Raw genomic sequence first — 15,622 nt, 5'->3', positions numbered from 1 at the left:
ACACTTTCTTATGCATTACTCCTTTTATCATGCCTATAAGTTATTGACCTGGTTGACCAAATGCAGCCACTTCAGTGAGATACATATTTTCCTTACAAAAGCAGCGTCGTTTTTCCGTATAGGTATTATGTGGAAACAGGTAAAAAATAGGGGTTGTAAACCACTTTTTTCATGTCTGTATTAGAAAAAGCAAGTTGAAAAGAACATGAATGTTGACTTAGGATTTTTTCATAAAGATATTTTTTGTTAGTGGTTGAATTTGGCTTTGAATCAAGTTTTTGACTTTGCAAGACAGTTTCCCCAGTGCTGTTTTTGCCTGTTTAGCGACACCCTGCATAGCAATTATCTGATCTGTAACTGGAAGTCTGTGTCACTGCTGAAACAGTGCAGCTGGTATTGTTTAGAAATGTTGTTAGTTGGTGTTAATTTTTGATTCCCATAGAAGTTAAATCTTTAAACTGGAGAGAGATAAGAGTCACAGTGGCACCCTTTTAAGAGGAACAGAATAAAAACAGCACCTCATACCAGCATCAAAGTTAGTGGTGGCAACTGATGATGCATGTCCCAGGAGATATGGTTACACTTCTGGGAATTCATTTCCCTTTTGTGATTTGTCAGTTCTTACCTCTTCTTGATGTAATCACAGAGGTTTAATAACAAGTGCTATTTAAATCACACATTAAAAATTAGAAATGTATGAGAGTACTTGATGCTGAGTTATTGCATAAAGATAAGGAAAATACGATCCCAGATCTGGAGTCTGTTATTGTTAATTGGCAGTAGTTAAGCGGAAATACTTCAAAGCATTGGTATTAGAGTTGGATTAATTTTGTGATTTGCTCCTGCATAATGTGGCATTCTAGTGAGGTTAGGAAAGCACTTTTGATTTCGTACACCTGTTACCAAATGGATAACTAGTTCCTCAGGTCTGAATATTTCCTGATTTTTTTTTTCCTCAAACATATGGAAAGTGTAAATTGACCTCTGCAAGGCAGGAGTTACGTTTGCAATATTTTGCTTGTGTTGAGTCCTGTCATTGTGCAGACTGTTGAATTTGTTAGGGAAGTGTAAATGTTATGGTCAGAAGGTGTAAGACTAAGCTGTATTGATGTTTTAATTATTGTTCATTGTCTACTTAGAAACACTATATATTAAGCTGTAAGTTCTCAATAACTTCATAGCCTTATGGTTTAATACAATGAAATAATCCTTTTATGACTTACTGTTGGTAATTTGAAATTCAGAAATAAATTCCACTGAGTCTGGATTGTTGACTGTTTAGACAGTAGTGCTTTATGTAAGAAAACACTTAGTGGCGTTAGATCGCAGTGTGAAGTCCTGTGTCCTTTCTCCCCTTGCCCCTTTTCCCACCAAAAGCTGACCTTGTGAATGGTTAGGAGCAGAGGTGATTCTGGCTGTATTAACTTTATGAAGCTGCCTCAGAGATTCATCGTTCTGGCACAGGATAGAAATATAGTGTGCCATTGAATTTCTAAGTTCTAGGAAGACCGGCTTAATATGAGGAGCTCATGGGAATCAGTGGTGGGACCCCTGTTAGCCTTGTGTTCACTTTTGTTCATCTTCTAACCATTTTCTTCTTTCAGTTCTTGCCAGTATGTATTAAACATGTCAGGTGTCTTTGTGCAAACTGCAGAGCAAAGTGCTGTTTGAATTAATGGGTATTGTGGTGAAAAGACAAAGAGCTATTTGGGGATTGTAAAGAGTCACGAGGTTTTTTACTTATTCTTACCAGAGTTGTTTTTATGAATTGTATGTGTGCGTGTATATACCTGTTACGTATGATGTCCTCATGGCTGCTTTTTATTTTCATCGGCTTTACTTTGTTTCTTACAGTTTGTTCTTCTTCAATTGGCAGATATTTAATTAGCCAAGGAGCACATGTAGGAGCTGTAAATAGTGAAGGAGACACTCCATTAGATATTGCTGAAGAAGAGGCAATGGAAGAGCTGCTTCAGAATGAAGTAAATAGACAAGGTAATTTTGAATATGGAAGGGGTGATTGGGTTTGTTGGGCACTAAATATGTTTTTGTAAACTTACGCTATATTAGGAATTTTAAAGGCATTTTATTTTCTAAAGAGAGTTGTCAATACAGTGTACAGTGCTCCAGCTGTCTTCTAGCTATGTTCACTCTGCCTGGTGTCTTGTGAAGAAAGGGATCGGAAATATTGAATCCAGGTGTTGATTGCATCCCCGCGTTCAATTAACTCAACAGAATTTAGGTTGTATCTAGTTACTGTGGATGGTATTCAGTGCATCTGGCATATAGGCTTCTATATCCCAGCTTTAGACTATGCCTGAAGAGATTCCTGCCTTAGAGAAGAGAGGAACAGGCACTGTTAGGGTGAACTCAGATGTCAGTTTCTGGGTGTGAAGAATCCATCCCTGAGGAAGCTGTTTCTTTCTGTGGACTACAAGAAAGCCTAGAATAACTAAAACAAGAGTAAACAATTACACTGTAACCCATAAATCACCCTTTGTGTCTAGTTCCAACCTTCTGAATGCCTTTCTTCAATGCCAAATGTCTGAAACTACTTCTTGGGATAAAGGAGTCCTAGATTGCACTTGGTTTAGGACTGATAACTTGTCACAAACCTTTAAGTTCCTCACGGTTTTGTGTCCTTTTCAGAGAGCACTATATAGGTGAGCATTCATGTAACAGCCAATGGATAGGTATCAAGTTTTGACAATATTGTTTAAAGACATGTACCCTAAATATATGCACTTTCCTCCTAGAAAATTGCTAGGGCAGTACAGGTAGCAGTGTCTTTACAAGAGAAATTGGCCATTGAAAAAAAATATTAATTCATTTTTCCTTGCTTTTTTTCCCCCTCCTTATATTGCTGGTTTCTATGTTCCAGTCCTCAGGTGGGTTTTCCAGTGAAAGGTCTTTGAAAGCTTCTGATTTTTCCGTTCCACAGAGAAAGAATATTCCATTGTTGTTGGCTGGTCATCTTGAGTCCCAATAGAAATGCACAGCTGTCCCAGAACTCCCAGTGCAAGAACTGGGGTGATGTGGTCTGGAGTTACATTTTGAAGGAGGATGACATTCAGAGTGAAGATGGAACCTTTGTGGGGTGTGTGCAGGAGGACTGCATCTACATTACTTCTAGACCCCTACCTACCTCTTAAAAGGCTTCTTCCTCCTTTAAAATGTTAGCTTTTTTTTTTTCTAGCATTGAATTTACATCTCCAAGACAGATTTACATAATAGAACAGTAAACTGTTAATTGCTTCAGGCTTTGCCCTGATTTAGTTTGTATGGTTAAACCCACTTAATGCCCAAAGCAAACGGTAAAAAGAAAGTGGATGACATAATATACAGGGAAATAAGAGACACCAGCTGATAGAGAGAGACTGTAGATTTGACAAGGGCTTTGATTCAGTTATATGGTAGTGGTAACTGAATTTTGATTAACAGTTCTTCTAGTTAACACACAAAGAACATTAGATTAGATAGCTGTGGAATTTTTTTCTTTTTTATCTGCACTGCTATTTGTCTGTTTTAATTACTTTGGAAAAAATACAGTTGTTCTCTTTTCTAACAGTAGTGTCAGTCTTGGCTGGAGAGTTGTTTCTGGAACGTGCCTCAGCCTAAATTCTTAAAGGTTGTTTTTGAAACGTTTGACTACGCTGTGCTATACTAATTGACTGTAGTAGTTCTGTGTAAAATTGACATTTGTTGGGAAAAGAACTCTTTTCCAAAATCTCTTATTTGTATCTTACTGCTTGCTAACAAAAAAACCCCAAAATCACCAACCCCCAAATATTTGTTATATGGGGCGTTTTGTACATTTTTATGGTGAAGGGATTCAACATTATACACTAATTTTTATTCTTTTGTAGGTTTAATTATTTGAACAGCCCAGATGTAAAATTAGCATTGGCAACCTAAACTAAACGCCACACTGAAAATTTTAGTGTGGTTTATATAATTCATATTTAAAACTTACAATAAACTGTCTGTGGTACTGTCTGAAGAGAATGTAGATGTTCCCACATTGTAGCTGTTAGATTCTAAAGGGATAGTTCAGGTTGTTTTAAAATACTAAAATTCGGTTGTTATGGAAAAAACTAATTTCCAAGCATACCTCTTACATTTTTATGTCAGCTGGCTTGCTGACTATCTAAAGGATTTTTCAGAGGATTGGTCTTCCTGTGATGATTTGAAAAATATATTGGTTGAAAGATGTGCCATGTTAGGTGAGAAAAAACTTGCTATGGCTGTGCTGTAGAGTGGTTTGACCTCCCTCAGCAGAGAACAGGAACTGGATGCTGTCCTGGAGAGTGGTCACACTGAACACTCCTGACAGCATTTCTACCTTCCTGGTCTTAGCAGGACACTAAAGCCTATGGTTATACATATAATCTAAATGTATGTATATGTATAATTCTAGATATGTGTGTGTGTATATTTACATGCACACACATATATATGAATTAATTTATATATATATGTATTCTATCTAGCTTATTTTGCCATTAGATCATTTAGTGTCAGTTTCACAGAAACGGGAGGAAAGCATACAGCATCCCTCATTCTGAATTTGTGTTGGAAGGTGTAAGAACTAATGTGTTTTACCTGCAGGTATGAAATTATAGAAAATATTTAAAGATTGTGGATAAGAATGGAGTAGAAAGGGTATGAATCTGGCTGGGAACTGGTAGTGTATATCTTACTAAATCACTAGATAGTTGTCTCAGCAATAGTTTCAATCGTGCTTTTGATGGCATCCTTAATTTGCATATAAAGCTAATGTCATATACAAAATGTTTATTAGGCATTATCATGATTGCTTGAAAAGTGTCTAATTGTATGTATGTTGTGGCTAGAGAAGTGAATAGCTCTAAAATAGGAACTTAATAGTTTATGTTAACGTGAAATTAACGCTGATGCATTTTGACATTTTCATCTTTGACTATATATGTGGCTGAATGCAATTATCCCTCCAGCTTTAGCATTGCTCCTTGTATAAAATCATAGAATCACAGACTGGTTTGGGTTAGAAGGGACCTTAAAGACCATCTAGTTCCAACCCCCCTGCCTTGGGCAGGGACACCTTCCACTAGACCAGGTTGCTCAAAGCCTCATCCAGCCTGGCCTTGAACACTTCCAGGGATGAGGCATCCACAGCTTCTCTGGGCAACCTGTTCCAGTGCTTCAGCACCCTCTCTGTGAAGAACTTCTTCCTGATATCCAATCTAACCCTCCCCACTTTCAATTAAAACCCATTCCCCCTTGTCCTGTCACTACAGGCCCAGTGTAAAAAGTCCCCTCCAGCTTCCTTGTAGCCCCTTCAGGTACTGGAAGGCTGCAATAAGGTCTGCCCAGAGCCTTCTCTTCTCCAGGCTGAACAAGCCCAACTCTCTCAGCCTGTTTTCTTGAGAGAGGTGCTCCAGCCTTCTGATCATCTTCGTGGCCTCCTCTGGACTTGCTCCAAAGTAATAAAGCAGTGCCACAGTTTTGATAATGCAAGTTAACTGTAGGGTCTGTGGAAAGATCAGCCCTGCCTCACCAATACTGGTAGTAGTAGATTAGCCAATTTTGAAAATAAAGAAGCCTGGATGCCAAAAAATCATACCTCTGTAGGTAAAATACGCAGTGTGAAAATTATCGTGGCCTCCTCTGGACTTGCTCCAAAGTAATAAAGCAGTGCCACAGTTTTGATAATGCAAGTTAACTGTAGGGTCTGTGGAAAGATCAGCCCTGCCTCACCAATACTGGTAGTAGTAGATTAGCCAATTTTGAAAATAAAGAAGCCTGGATGCCAAAAAATCATACCTCTGTAGGTAAAATACGCAGTGTGAAAATTAAGTAGATGTTTTCATTCCTGCCTTGCAACCTTTTCAGATGTATTTATTCCAACATTCATTATAGTTCCAGTTTTGTGTTGCTTAGTGAGTATGGCTTCCCACATTATTGGTGTCAGTAGTCAGAGTCATTTGGTGACAAAAGATTGGCCTGCAAAGATCAGTTGAGTTCCTTGTGATTTCTGAACTAATGGGCTAGCTACCCTGTAAGTGAAGCCGTAGCACTCTGAGAGAACGGAAAGTGTTTTTCTACCAGGGGCAATTTCTTTTTTCCTTTTTCTTCAAAGGGAGCTTACTGGTTTAATTATTTTTTAAGCTTAAAACCCAATTTGGTTTTATACTTTGTGAAAAGGTAAATTGCCTACACACTCTAGTAAGCTATAAAGAATTTTTGACACAGTTACAAACACTTGACAAATAGCCAAACTAGTTGTTTTATGTAAATTATTCTACAGTACTGCTGGAACAACAACTCTCTTTTCATGCCACATGTTCTAACTGTTTTGTGTGTTACACAAAAATCTTCCTGTAGCGCCTGTATTGTTGTTTCTCCATGTGGCTGGTACCTTTATTGTGGGCCAACCCCATGTATGGAGATGACACTTCAATCCACAGAATTCTTTATCTTCATTAAAAATAGTATTATTTCTAGTTTCTTGGTAGGCTCCCTTATGCTTCTGCTCGGCAGTGTTTCAAAATACCATAGTTGGTGCGGTTGTCTTTTGCCAGTAGTGTAAAGTTTTGATTTCCCCTGGTGAACACCGGCAGACTTGAGAGAGATGTTGCTTTAGTCCTGGCTAGCCCTGGCCAGTTCGGAATGTTGCCTCTCCTCTGGTCTCGAGCATGGTTAAGTGTAATGGTTGAAGCTTTTTTTTAAGCTGTTTACCATCAAACGTCCTCTTAAAATAGTTTTTAACTGCTTAAGCCGTTATTTTGAATTACAGGAAACGTTCTTGGGAGGTGAGTTAGTGGGGAGAGGTGCCGTGAGGTGAATCAGGAGTTCATGATACAGCGTGGTAGCTAGTCAGTAAGTATTAGCGAGATCACTTCTCCTTTTCCAAAGAAAAGCAAACGTTCCTCATTCTTAATTAAAGGTAAATGTAACGAGACTCTCTCGGATGTATTGCTTAACTCAGCTTTGTTTATGTGGATAAAATGTGAGCTATTACGTTTGTATATAAACATTCATTACATGAAGTGAAAAGTGGGTCGATCTTCCATGCGGTATCTATAAAACATGCCTTTATATGGCCGAGGAGTCCCGAAACAGTGATTCAGCATTTCAGTTTGGGCTGAATTTCATCAAATGCTCCCCAAACAGCACCCTCTTTTCAAACCTGTTTGGAACTGTTGGATAACACTTGTTGACCCGAAAAAATGAAAGCATTTAGCAATAAATTATTAATGGTTTGAGAAGTTGTTAGACTGCCAGGGAGGTTAAGGGTGCTGGTGCGGAGCGAACGCTGTCGCTGAAGGGGAGCTGGGAGGCTGCGCATTGCCATCTATGGGCCGTATGAAGAAAGTGCTTGAAACGCATGACCAGCGTTTTCTCTTTTCCTGATCACTGAATAGACACTCTGGAAAACAAAAACAAGGAGAAGGGTCCGTACAAGGTATGACAGAGGCCGTTTACATTCCACTTTCTGTAGTTAATAGTGGGAATTGTATTTAGCTTATCTCAGAAAGCAGCTTTTTTTTTTTACTATGACACAAAGTTCAATTCTCATTTTCATGCCAGTTATTAATGTGGGATGTTTTATTTAGATTGGCAAGAATCTCGTACTTTCTTATGTTGAAATATGATCAGAAATGTAATGGCTTGTAAAACAAAGCATTGATGCAGCCATTAGCTCTCTGCAGGCATGATGTCTTATTTGGGCTTCAGAAATGCAGTCGTTTGTGATACTGAAAGGATAGTCTATTTTTCTGCAAAATCATAGCTATTTTGACATAATTCTTTGGGTCTTTAGGCATAGCTGGAAAGTATGCTTAGTCATCTACCATTAGAATTTCAAGATCAGGGTTTGGGAGGAACTTTTTCTCTCTTCTTTTATACAAAAATGCTTCAAAAGGACGAGCCCCACAGATGAACAGTTTTAGATTGACAGGAATTTACATGGGATTCTTCAGGTGCTGAAGGTTACTCATGCTGATAAGGATTCACAGTTAGACCTCAGTTAGACCTTCACAGTTAGGTACGCAAAAAGGGAATGGACATAAATGTGACTAACAGCTGATACATAAACCCTTTATTTGCGTAACAGTGTTTTGCAGGCAACACTGACATGTACATGACTGTACTCTGGAGAATTATTTTCCCAGGATCTGCTGATCTACACTGCTGTGTCATTCTGAAAGGCAAGCAGATGCGAAGGCCCAAGGAAGTTACAGTTTGCAGTACTTCACACATCACTATGCAGGAGCCTTCTGGAGGAATGAGAATATGTGGTTATCAATATGTTATTGATTCAGTATGCCTGGTTTTCATTTCTCATATCTGTCAGAGTTATTCAGGTTATTAGATATGTGAAATTTAATCTCTGTTCCTATTTATCCATTCATGGGTTGTCTTGAGAGACAGTTACAGAAATTTCCATGTATTTCATTTTACCACAGTTTCTTTCAAACAAGTACTTTTTTTCCCCCCCCTCTGCTTAGTGTCTCAACGATCTCTTGTATATTCCGGCACCCTGCAGACTTAGCCTTGAGATTATGGGTTTTCATCAGTTTATGATAAAACCTAAGTCTATTATTTTTTATTAAATTGCCAAGACTGTAATGATTGTTTTAGTCGATTAAGTGAAGAAGTCCAGTTTAGTCAACTCCTTACAACTCTTAATGTATAACCTGCCTCAGTCATTTTATGATATTTAGTGCTAAGTTGTAACTTTTCATCTGTCCTTAACATAAAGTTTTACCAGATTTCCTTAGTGAGCAGAATCTTTGATCTTTCTCTGGGTTTTGGATTTTTTTGGGCGTGGTTTTTTAATAGTTTTTTTTACATATTTGTAGACAGGGAATATCTGTTATGGTCAAAATTGACAGAATACTAATAAAAAAGAAGTGAACTCTATTGTAGCACTGTCAGATGCTACCATGAACCAAACAAATGACGTTATGTTTCCAAAACCATGTAATAATTACATCCCTTTTTTCTGCATTTCAGGAAATTTTGATTTGGGCATGTCATTTTCAAAGGTTTTTTTTCTCTATAATTGGGGAATTGCAGCATCTGTGAAATGCTAATTGATGCATAATGTAATAGATATATAAGTCTGCTATCCACTGCCTTGAGAGCTTTTCAGCAGAGCTACTATAATGCCGTTCAGTTTGCTGGTTTGTTGCTCTGGCTTTCTAGTTGCCAGTGGATTGGTTAAGAGCTTGATTAATCTGTTTTATCAGATTTTTCACAGTAGAATTCTGCATTGCACTACATATGATCATCTCTGTGTTATTTATGTCTTTTCATTTCCTAATATTAATAATTTCTTTAATGAAGGCCTCTTCATCCCTTATCTCAGTTTCTGCTGCATCTACAAATAAGCAGCAGTCAAGTTGGCTTTCATTTGGTTACCATATTCTGGGGATTCGTTCATCCTGTAAAGGATTAATAGCTCACCGTTTCTTTGAAGACATTGCAGCCTGAAATTGCTGTTTATGATAAAGACTTTGAAAATTAATTAAAATAAATTAATTACGTCGATTGGTTTTGAAAAACGATGTTCTAGGTTTGCTTGGTCTTGTTTGCGGTCTGCTATATATTGTTTTGCTTTGATTAGTTGGACAGTTAGGAGAGTTATATGATAGAAACATGTTTGCTGGAGAAAACCAGTTTGGGGACAGATGAAACTTCAGCAGAAAGTACTGAAGGAAGGCAGAACTAGATCTGAGTCAAGGAACATCTCTCAAGTGTTTTAAAAATCATCTTAACTTCTGTTTTATAGGCTGTAAGGACTACTGTTGAAGTTTGTGGGTTCATCTAGTAGATAGGTACCTCTTTCTACATTTCACTTGGGTTTATGATGTTCAAGTTAATGCTTTGCTCCACGAGAAGTTAAAAATTCAGAAAAACAGTGTGTATTTCCTGAATGCCTGCACGCCAGCACCTAAGATTAGACAAGTCGTACACATAAAATCATTTTACTGAAGGCTGGCCCCCTGATTTTCTTTTAGAGATCAACCCAGATGTAATTTGTGCTGTTGATGAACACAGTTCCTAATTGCCTTTTCCTCACAGTTGTCACTGTTCAGCCAGCATAGATAGAGCAATGCTTATGCATAGATCTCTTCAAGATGCCTTTCCTGCTATGTTCTTTACATCACTCCCATGTGGTAGTAATGAAAAATGCTGGCAGATACATGCTGTGCTTTGCCCATTCAGGGTCTGGAATTTTTTTCAATTTGTTTAACCTTATGTGTTCACTTGCAAATGTTATATTGCCTTCCTCCTTTTCCTCGGTGTATGATAATTTTTTGTGAGACATGCTATAAAAAAGTTTTAGTGTTTTTGATTTTTTTACCTGAAAGAGGAAGGGAGATTTCCAAAAGCTTGGCTGTTGGAGTATAATTTTTTTGTTTTACAATGGTAGAAGACAGACTGGTTTTTAACTGGAAATTCTTTAGAAAGTTTAAAAAATATAGCTCTGTCTTTCATGTAAGTATTCCATCAATGTTGAGCAGCTGGGCTGTTTCTCTTCCCATAGATATCTCCTTGTAAAAAAATTATAGCTGTTTCTGTTTTCTACAGGTAATCGAACCAGCCACTGTATTTGGTGCTTAGAATGTGAAAGTGTAATTTTCCTCTTTTTTTAACAGGTCTTCTCAGTGATTCTAGCTGTGGTGGTAAATGTTCTTAAAACTGAAGAGCCAGTTTTAGTAGCTCTCCTCTTTGGTTTGGCTGGGGTTTTTTGCCTTGCTTCTTTTGGGAAAAAACTGTTACATGCATGCAAAATGTCATGCAATAATGGATGTTTCCGTAACCTCTTGGGATTCATCTTCAGAAAGTTACTCATATCTAACAGTGAACATTATGGATATTGTTTAGCAGTTATTTTATTGTATCACATAAACATGCTATCAGATTGGTTACATAATTGAATTGCTGTATTGAAACTAAAATATTTTGTGTCCTCTCTTTTTCTCTCCTCCCTATCTGAATTAGGAGTTGATATAGAGGCAGCTCGAAAAGAAGAAGAACGAATAATGCTAAGAGATGCAAGACAGTGGCTCAACAGCGGCCATATAAATGATGTCAGGCATGCAAAATCAGGTGGTACAGCACTTCATGTAGCTGCTGCTAAGGGCTACACAGAAGTCTTAAAGTAAGTGGTGTTTAAATGGAGATTTTTCGTATTTGATTATGTTCTTGATGTAATGCTGGTTGGAAGTATAGAATTGGATGCTTCTGACTTTTGAGGATTGCAACTCGGAAAATAACAATCTCTAGAAGTAGCTTTTCCTCAAAGTGTGATTTTATGTTTTCAGGCACTCATAAATCATGATGCTGTTAGCTTTCTACATTAAGTCAGTCAAAACTTGAACAAAGTGTATGTATTGAGCCTGCATACTTATTTAAAAGAAGAATGTTGACAAAGAACTTGCCCTGTTTCTAAAGCCAACTGTGTAAACAAGTTTAATACCTTTTTATAATGCCCCAGTTAGCATTCTGGCTGATGCATGTTTTCAGGACACCAGAATTACTTGCATACATGAAGCAGAGTTTGTAATCCAGACTAAAGATTTTCAAAATTAAAGACGGTAGAATTTAACTGTGCTATTTTGATACTGTTGTTGAAAATCATGGCTTTGAAGTCTTTCCTGGAAGGCTTCAGGATGTTGGTGTCCCCTAATTCACAGGAGCTTTTCAGTAATACAGTCTGATCCAAATACATACTGCAACAGATGATTAATTTTCATCAAAGCTCTGCTTTTATTGAAGTAAAGCGTATTTAATAATAAATTGCTGTACTGTGATTGTAAAGGTATTTGACTGCTTTGGCAGTACTAGAAACAGTTATATTGTAACATGAATGAAAATGAGAACTCATCCTGACTGTAAGCCTTTAGTAAGAGGCTCTACTTTAGTCTGTAGAGCCTTGTAATGCTTTGTCAGCACAGAAGTTAAATGATGGAACTCTTTTAATCATTATAACCATTACATACAACTTACTCAATGGGAGTTCTGCTTCAAAATACATGAATGCTACAACATGATGAAGATAAATTATTCTGTTGGAAAAGAATAATTTTTGGTTTGCAATCCCATGTGTCTGTAAGGGAGTTATAACTAGTTTTTTTTAGCTCTCAGTGTCTTTTTTGTAGTCCAGTCCATGTACTTTTCCTAGGAGGGGAAAAATATGTATACAGGCAATTTTTGTGATGGCTTCAAATTATCAAAAATGTGTGCTCTGTGTAGGATGCAAGACTTGGCAGCTGGGCATGTGTAAAGTTGACTCATTGGAGGATATTACCATAAGTATATTGGCTCTTGAGAAATGGAGATCATTTTTTTGAGAAGAATACTTGACGGTTTTGTGATTTTTAATGATTATGGACAGTGTTTCAGAGAGCTGATAGCCCTTTACCCAAGACAATTTGTCAGCTTAGGTGTCTGTTGTCACTTTGACACTCACATCAGAACCATGCCAAATTCGAGTGTTGAACACAGGCTGAAAAGCAGGTCCTCTATTTGAGGAGCTCTGCTCCCTCTCAGAGAGCAATTAAAACACATAAACACCAGCTTGTTACAACATCATATGTTAATGACAGGAGGAGATGCAAGAAGTTTTAATAATTTACTAGATAAGAATGGTGTATCTAACTATTTTTGACTGTTGATAGGGCTTTTCTCTATTACTGCACATACAGAGAAAAATTTCAAACTGTATAGAAAGAATAGATTTTGAATGAAGGGAAAATGAATAAAAAAGAAAATGGAAAAGGCTGTTTTTCTTGAATTTTCCTTAAAATATATATGTCTGTTGAACAATGAGAAGGCAAATATTTCTGGGAAAAAAAATAATTGATTGTTAATAGCCCATCTGAAATACATATCATTGACATTGATGAAAATGGAGAAGAATATTATTGTAGAATTATTTTATGACAGTTTGTTTATCCCTGTCAACAGTGTCAAGATCTAACCCTCTGAATTTCTTTAGGCTTTTAATACAGGCTCGCTACGATGTAAATATTAAAGATTATGATGGCTGGACACCACTTCATGCTGCTGCTCACTGGGGTAAAGAAGAAGCATGTCGCATTTTAGTGGAAAACCTATGTGATATGGAGGCTGTCAACAAAGTGGTAGGATTTTTATGTAATCCTTGTCAAGATACAAAGTTCTGGTCTCTAAAGTGACTTTAGAAGCCAGGGTAAGAAAAGTGATGATAAACTGCTGTCTGCTGTACATGAAGCTTTATATAATGCATGTTTTGTCAAAACAGCATGTTTGTGTTCAAAACTAAATTCTCCAATTGTCTAAATTAATTTCTAGGTCCACTTTGTGCTTAGTTCTATATTAAATCATCCATGTAATCTTTGACAGGAAAATTCAAAGTAGAATGGGTTTACTGACTTTTCAGAGGTACAAAATTATTGACTTGATGGATTATATACAGGCTTTCATATGTCACTGAAGACAGTGGTGATGCCTTTGGGTACTGTTTTAACTCCTAGAATCAGCTTGTGTTGACATACTGAAGTTACCACTCTATGCTGGTTTGGGTGCATTGGAAGCAACTTCTGGGCATCTCTAGATTCCCTAGACGTAATTTGAATGCTTCCTAAGCTGTGTTTCCTCGACTTTTACACAAAGGCCTGTGTAGCTTGCTGGCTTTTCAAGACCTTGATACCAACAGATACAAATATATTCATGATTCACGTAGGCATCACAAGGATCCAAAACTTTTAATTCAACTGTATGTGCTGAAGCTCTCTTTTCTTCTCTTTGCATCATGTATTACAGATGGATTCCAATCTGCTTCCAGTTTCTGTCAATACTGTATGTGTGAATTACCTGCCTAAATTTTAAGATTGGATTCTTCCCTGAATTTTTTCATAAACTTTTAAAAATAGATTAGGGAAATGTACAGATACAGATCATGAATTAGCAATTATTTACTCTATATAAGGGCAAAACTACTAAACTGCTGATTAATGTTTTTAGTCTTTGTTGACTTTTTTTTCCTTAGAAATTGAGGCTGCTTATAAATAAATTCGATTAAGTATGGAAGTACATTTCAAATACCTTCAACTCTGTTTCTGTATAATGCTCTTTGAACTTCTAAATACCAGCTGTGTTTTCTATCAGACAATCAAAAGCTGATGAAATTAAGTGAAGCAAGTTTATCAAGTTATCTGTCTTTTTACTGGTGTTGCGAGAATGTGGAGGGTGGTATTCCGGAGAGCACTCTCAGGAAAGTATGTTCAGCTCAACTGGGACAAGAATAAGAATGAAGGAGGTGCAGAGAGATATAAGCAGATTTATTTGGTGTATGGGCTTGTCTGTGCAAGCGAGGAGAGTTTTGCCCCTTGTGTTCTTAAGTAAGCTAGTAAGCATTTTTGCTTTTGGAGATAAGAAAATTGAAAACTCCTGTGGATTTGGTGTCAGTTGTATTTGCCTAGCATCTCAAAGAACTCAGCCATTATTGTTGAGGCACTTGACTTCAGATATTAACTTTAGTGGGTTGGGTTTAGATACAGCCTTCCAACTACAATAGGTTTTTTTCCAAATTGATTTTTTGTGGTCAGGGTAAGTCTAACTCATTTTTTTGAAATAAACCCACTAAAAATAAAAGGCCTGATTAAAAACTTTAAACTTAAACTTTAGATTATTTTCTTGTTTAGTTTCCTTCCAGGTTAGTGCTGTGTTGTACTAAATGGAATAGTTCATATCAGGGGACCTCAAGGTGTTTGGGGTAATGCTGTTGAAAGGTACACGTGCTTCTGCTATATGGTCAGAAGTTTTGTGGATGTGAAAATTAGTGGTTTGAAGGTCCATCCTTTCTAACCAGTTAAGATAGCTTTCCCAGTGTAATTAGGAGTATGTTTCCCTTTAGTTAACATTTAGAGAAAGTGAAATAAACAGAGACAAATATGAACACTTTTCATTATCTTTATAAGCTGCTGTGAGCACTTTTTAAATGGCAGCTCTGTCTTTATTGGTGTTACTGTAGAGAAGTACTTACTTGGCAGATACTGTTGCAGTCCTCCTGACATTTCCATATGTCCACCCAGCATGTTGGGGCCACTGCATTTATAGCAATGAATCTAGGACTTTGCCTAGATTCCAGCCTTCTTGTATTTGAATGCAAACTTCCAAATACAAAACGTATTGCAGTGTTGAAGTTAGGCTTTTGTGAAACTGTGTAAGCTTCAGCCCTTCTCATCTTTACACAGAGATGAAGAAAGGGAATTTTTGAAATCTTTATCAATTCAGACCTTAAAGATAGAATCTCATGTCCTATGGGCATCTGATCTAGTTGAGAATTGCAGTGACTCTGTAAATGTAAGATACAGCAAACTGAAGAAATTCCAGCTGACGGCATTACTCTGGTTAATGAATCACATTATGATTTGTTTATTCAAATACATGTCCCATGGAAATCATATGCTCAGGAGGGATAATAACAAAGGTTGTACCAGATTTCTTCTAAGGTGGAATGTAAAATGTAAAATACAGGTTTGTTGTAAAAATGTGAAAGCATGACTATTTAAATTTAGTACAGCAGGCTTAAATAATTTAAACTTCAAAAAATCAACCTGTATCATAGGATGGTTTAGGTTGGAAG

The 15,622-nt window shown here is 37.1% G+C and overlaps 1 protein-coding gene across 1 annotated transcript in view; it reads left to right on the top strand.

The window, feature by feature from the left end:
• The window catches only part of LOC104509640 (protein phosphatase 1 regulatory subunit 12A-like), a gene marked incomplete at its 3' end in the record, with an annotated part of 32,663 nt that extends 19,527 nt beyond the window's left edge, over window positions 1-13,136 (top strand). The window contains exons 3-5 of the mRNA XM_010151653.1: window positions 1,877-1,995; window positions 10,993-11,152; window positions 12,992-13,136. Coding sequence (XP_010149955.1) covers window positions 1,877-1,995; window positions 10,993-11,152; window positions 12,992-13,136 — 424 coding nt within the window. The remainder of the gene's footprint in view (window positions 1-1,876; window positions 1,996-10,992; window positions 11,153-12,991) is intronic.
• Window positions 13,137-15,622: the final 2,486 nt, after the last annotated feature.

This window comes from Eurypyga helias, unplaced genomic scaffold (genome assembly GCF_000690775.1).
Source record: "Eurypyga helias isolate BGI_N326 unplaced genomic scaffold, ASM69077v1 scaffold40205, whole genome shotgun sequence".
Classification (NCBI taxonomy): domain Eukaryota; kingdom Metazoa; phylum Chordata; class Aves; order Eurypygiformes; family Eurypygidae; genus Eurypyga; species Eurypyga helias.
Note: the sequence above shows the minus strand (reverse complement) of the source record. Positions and strands in the feature narration are given on the sequence as shown.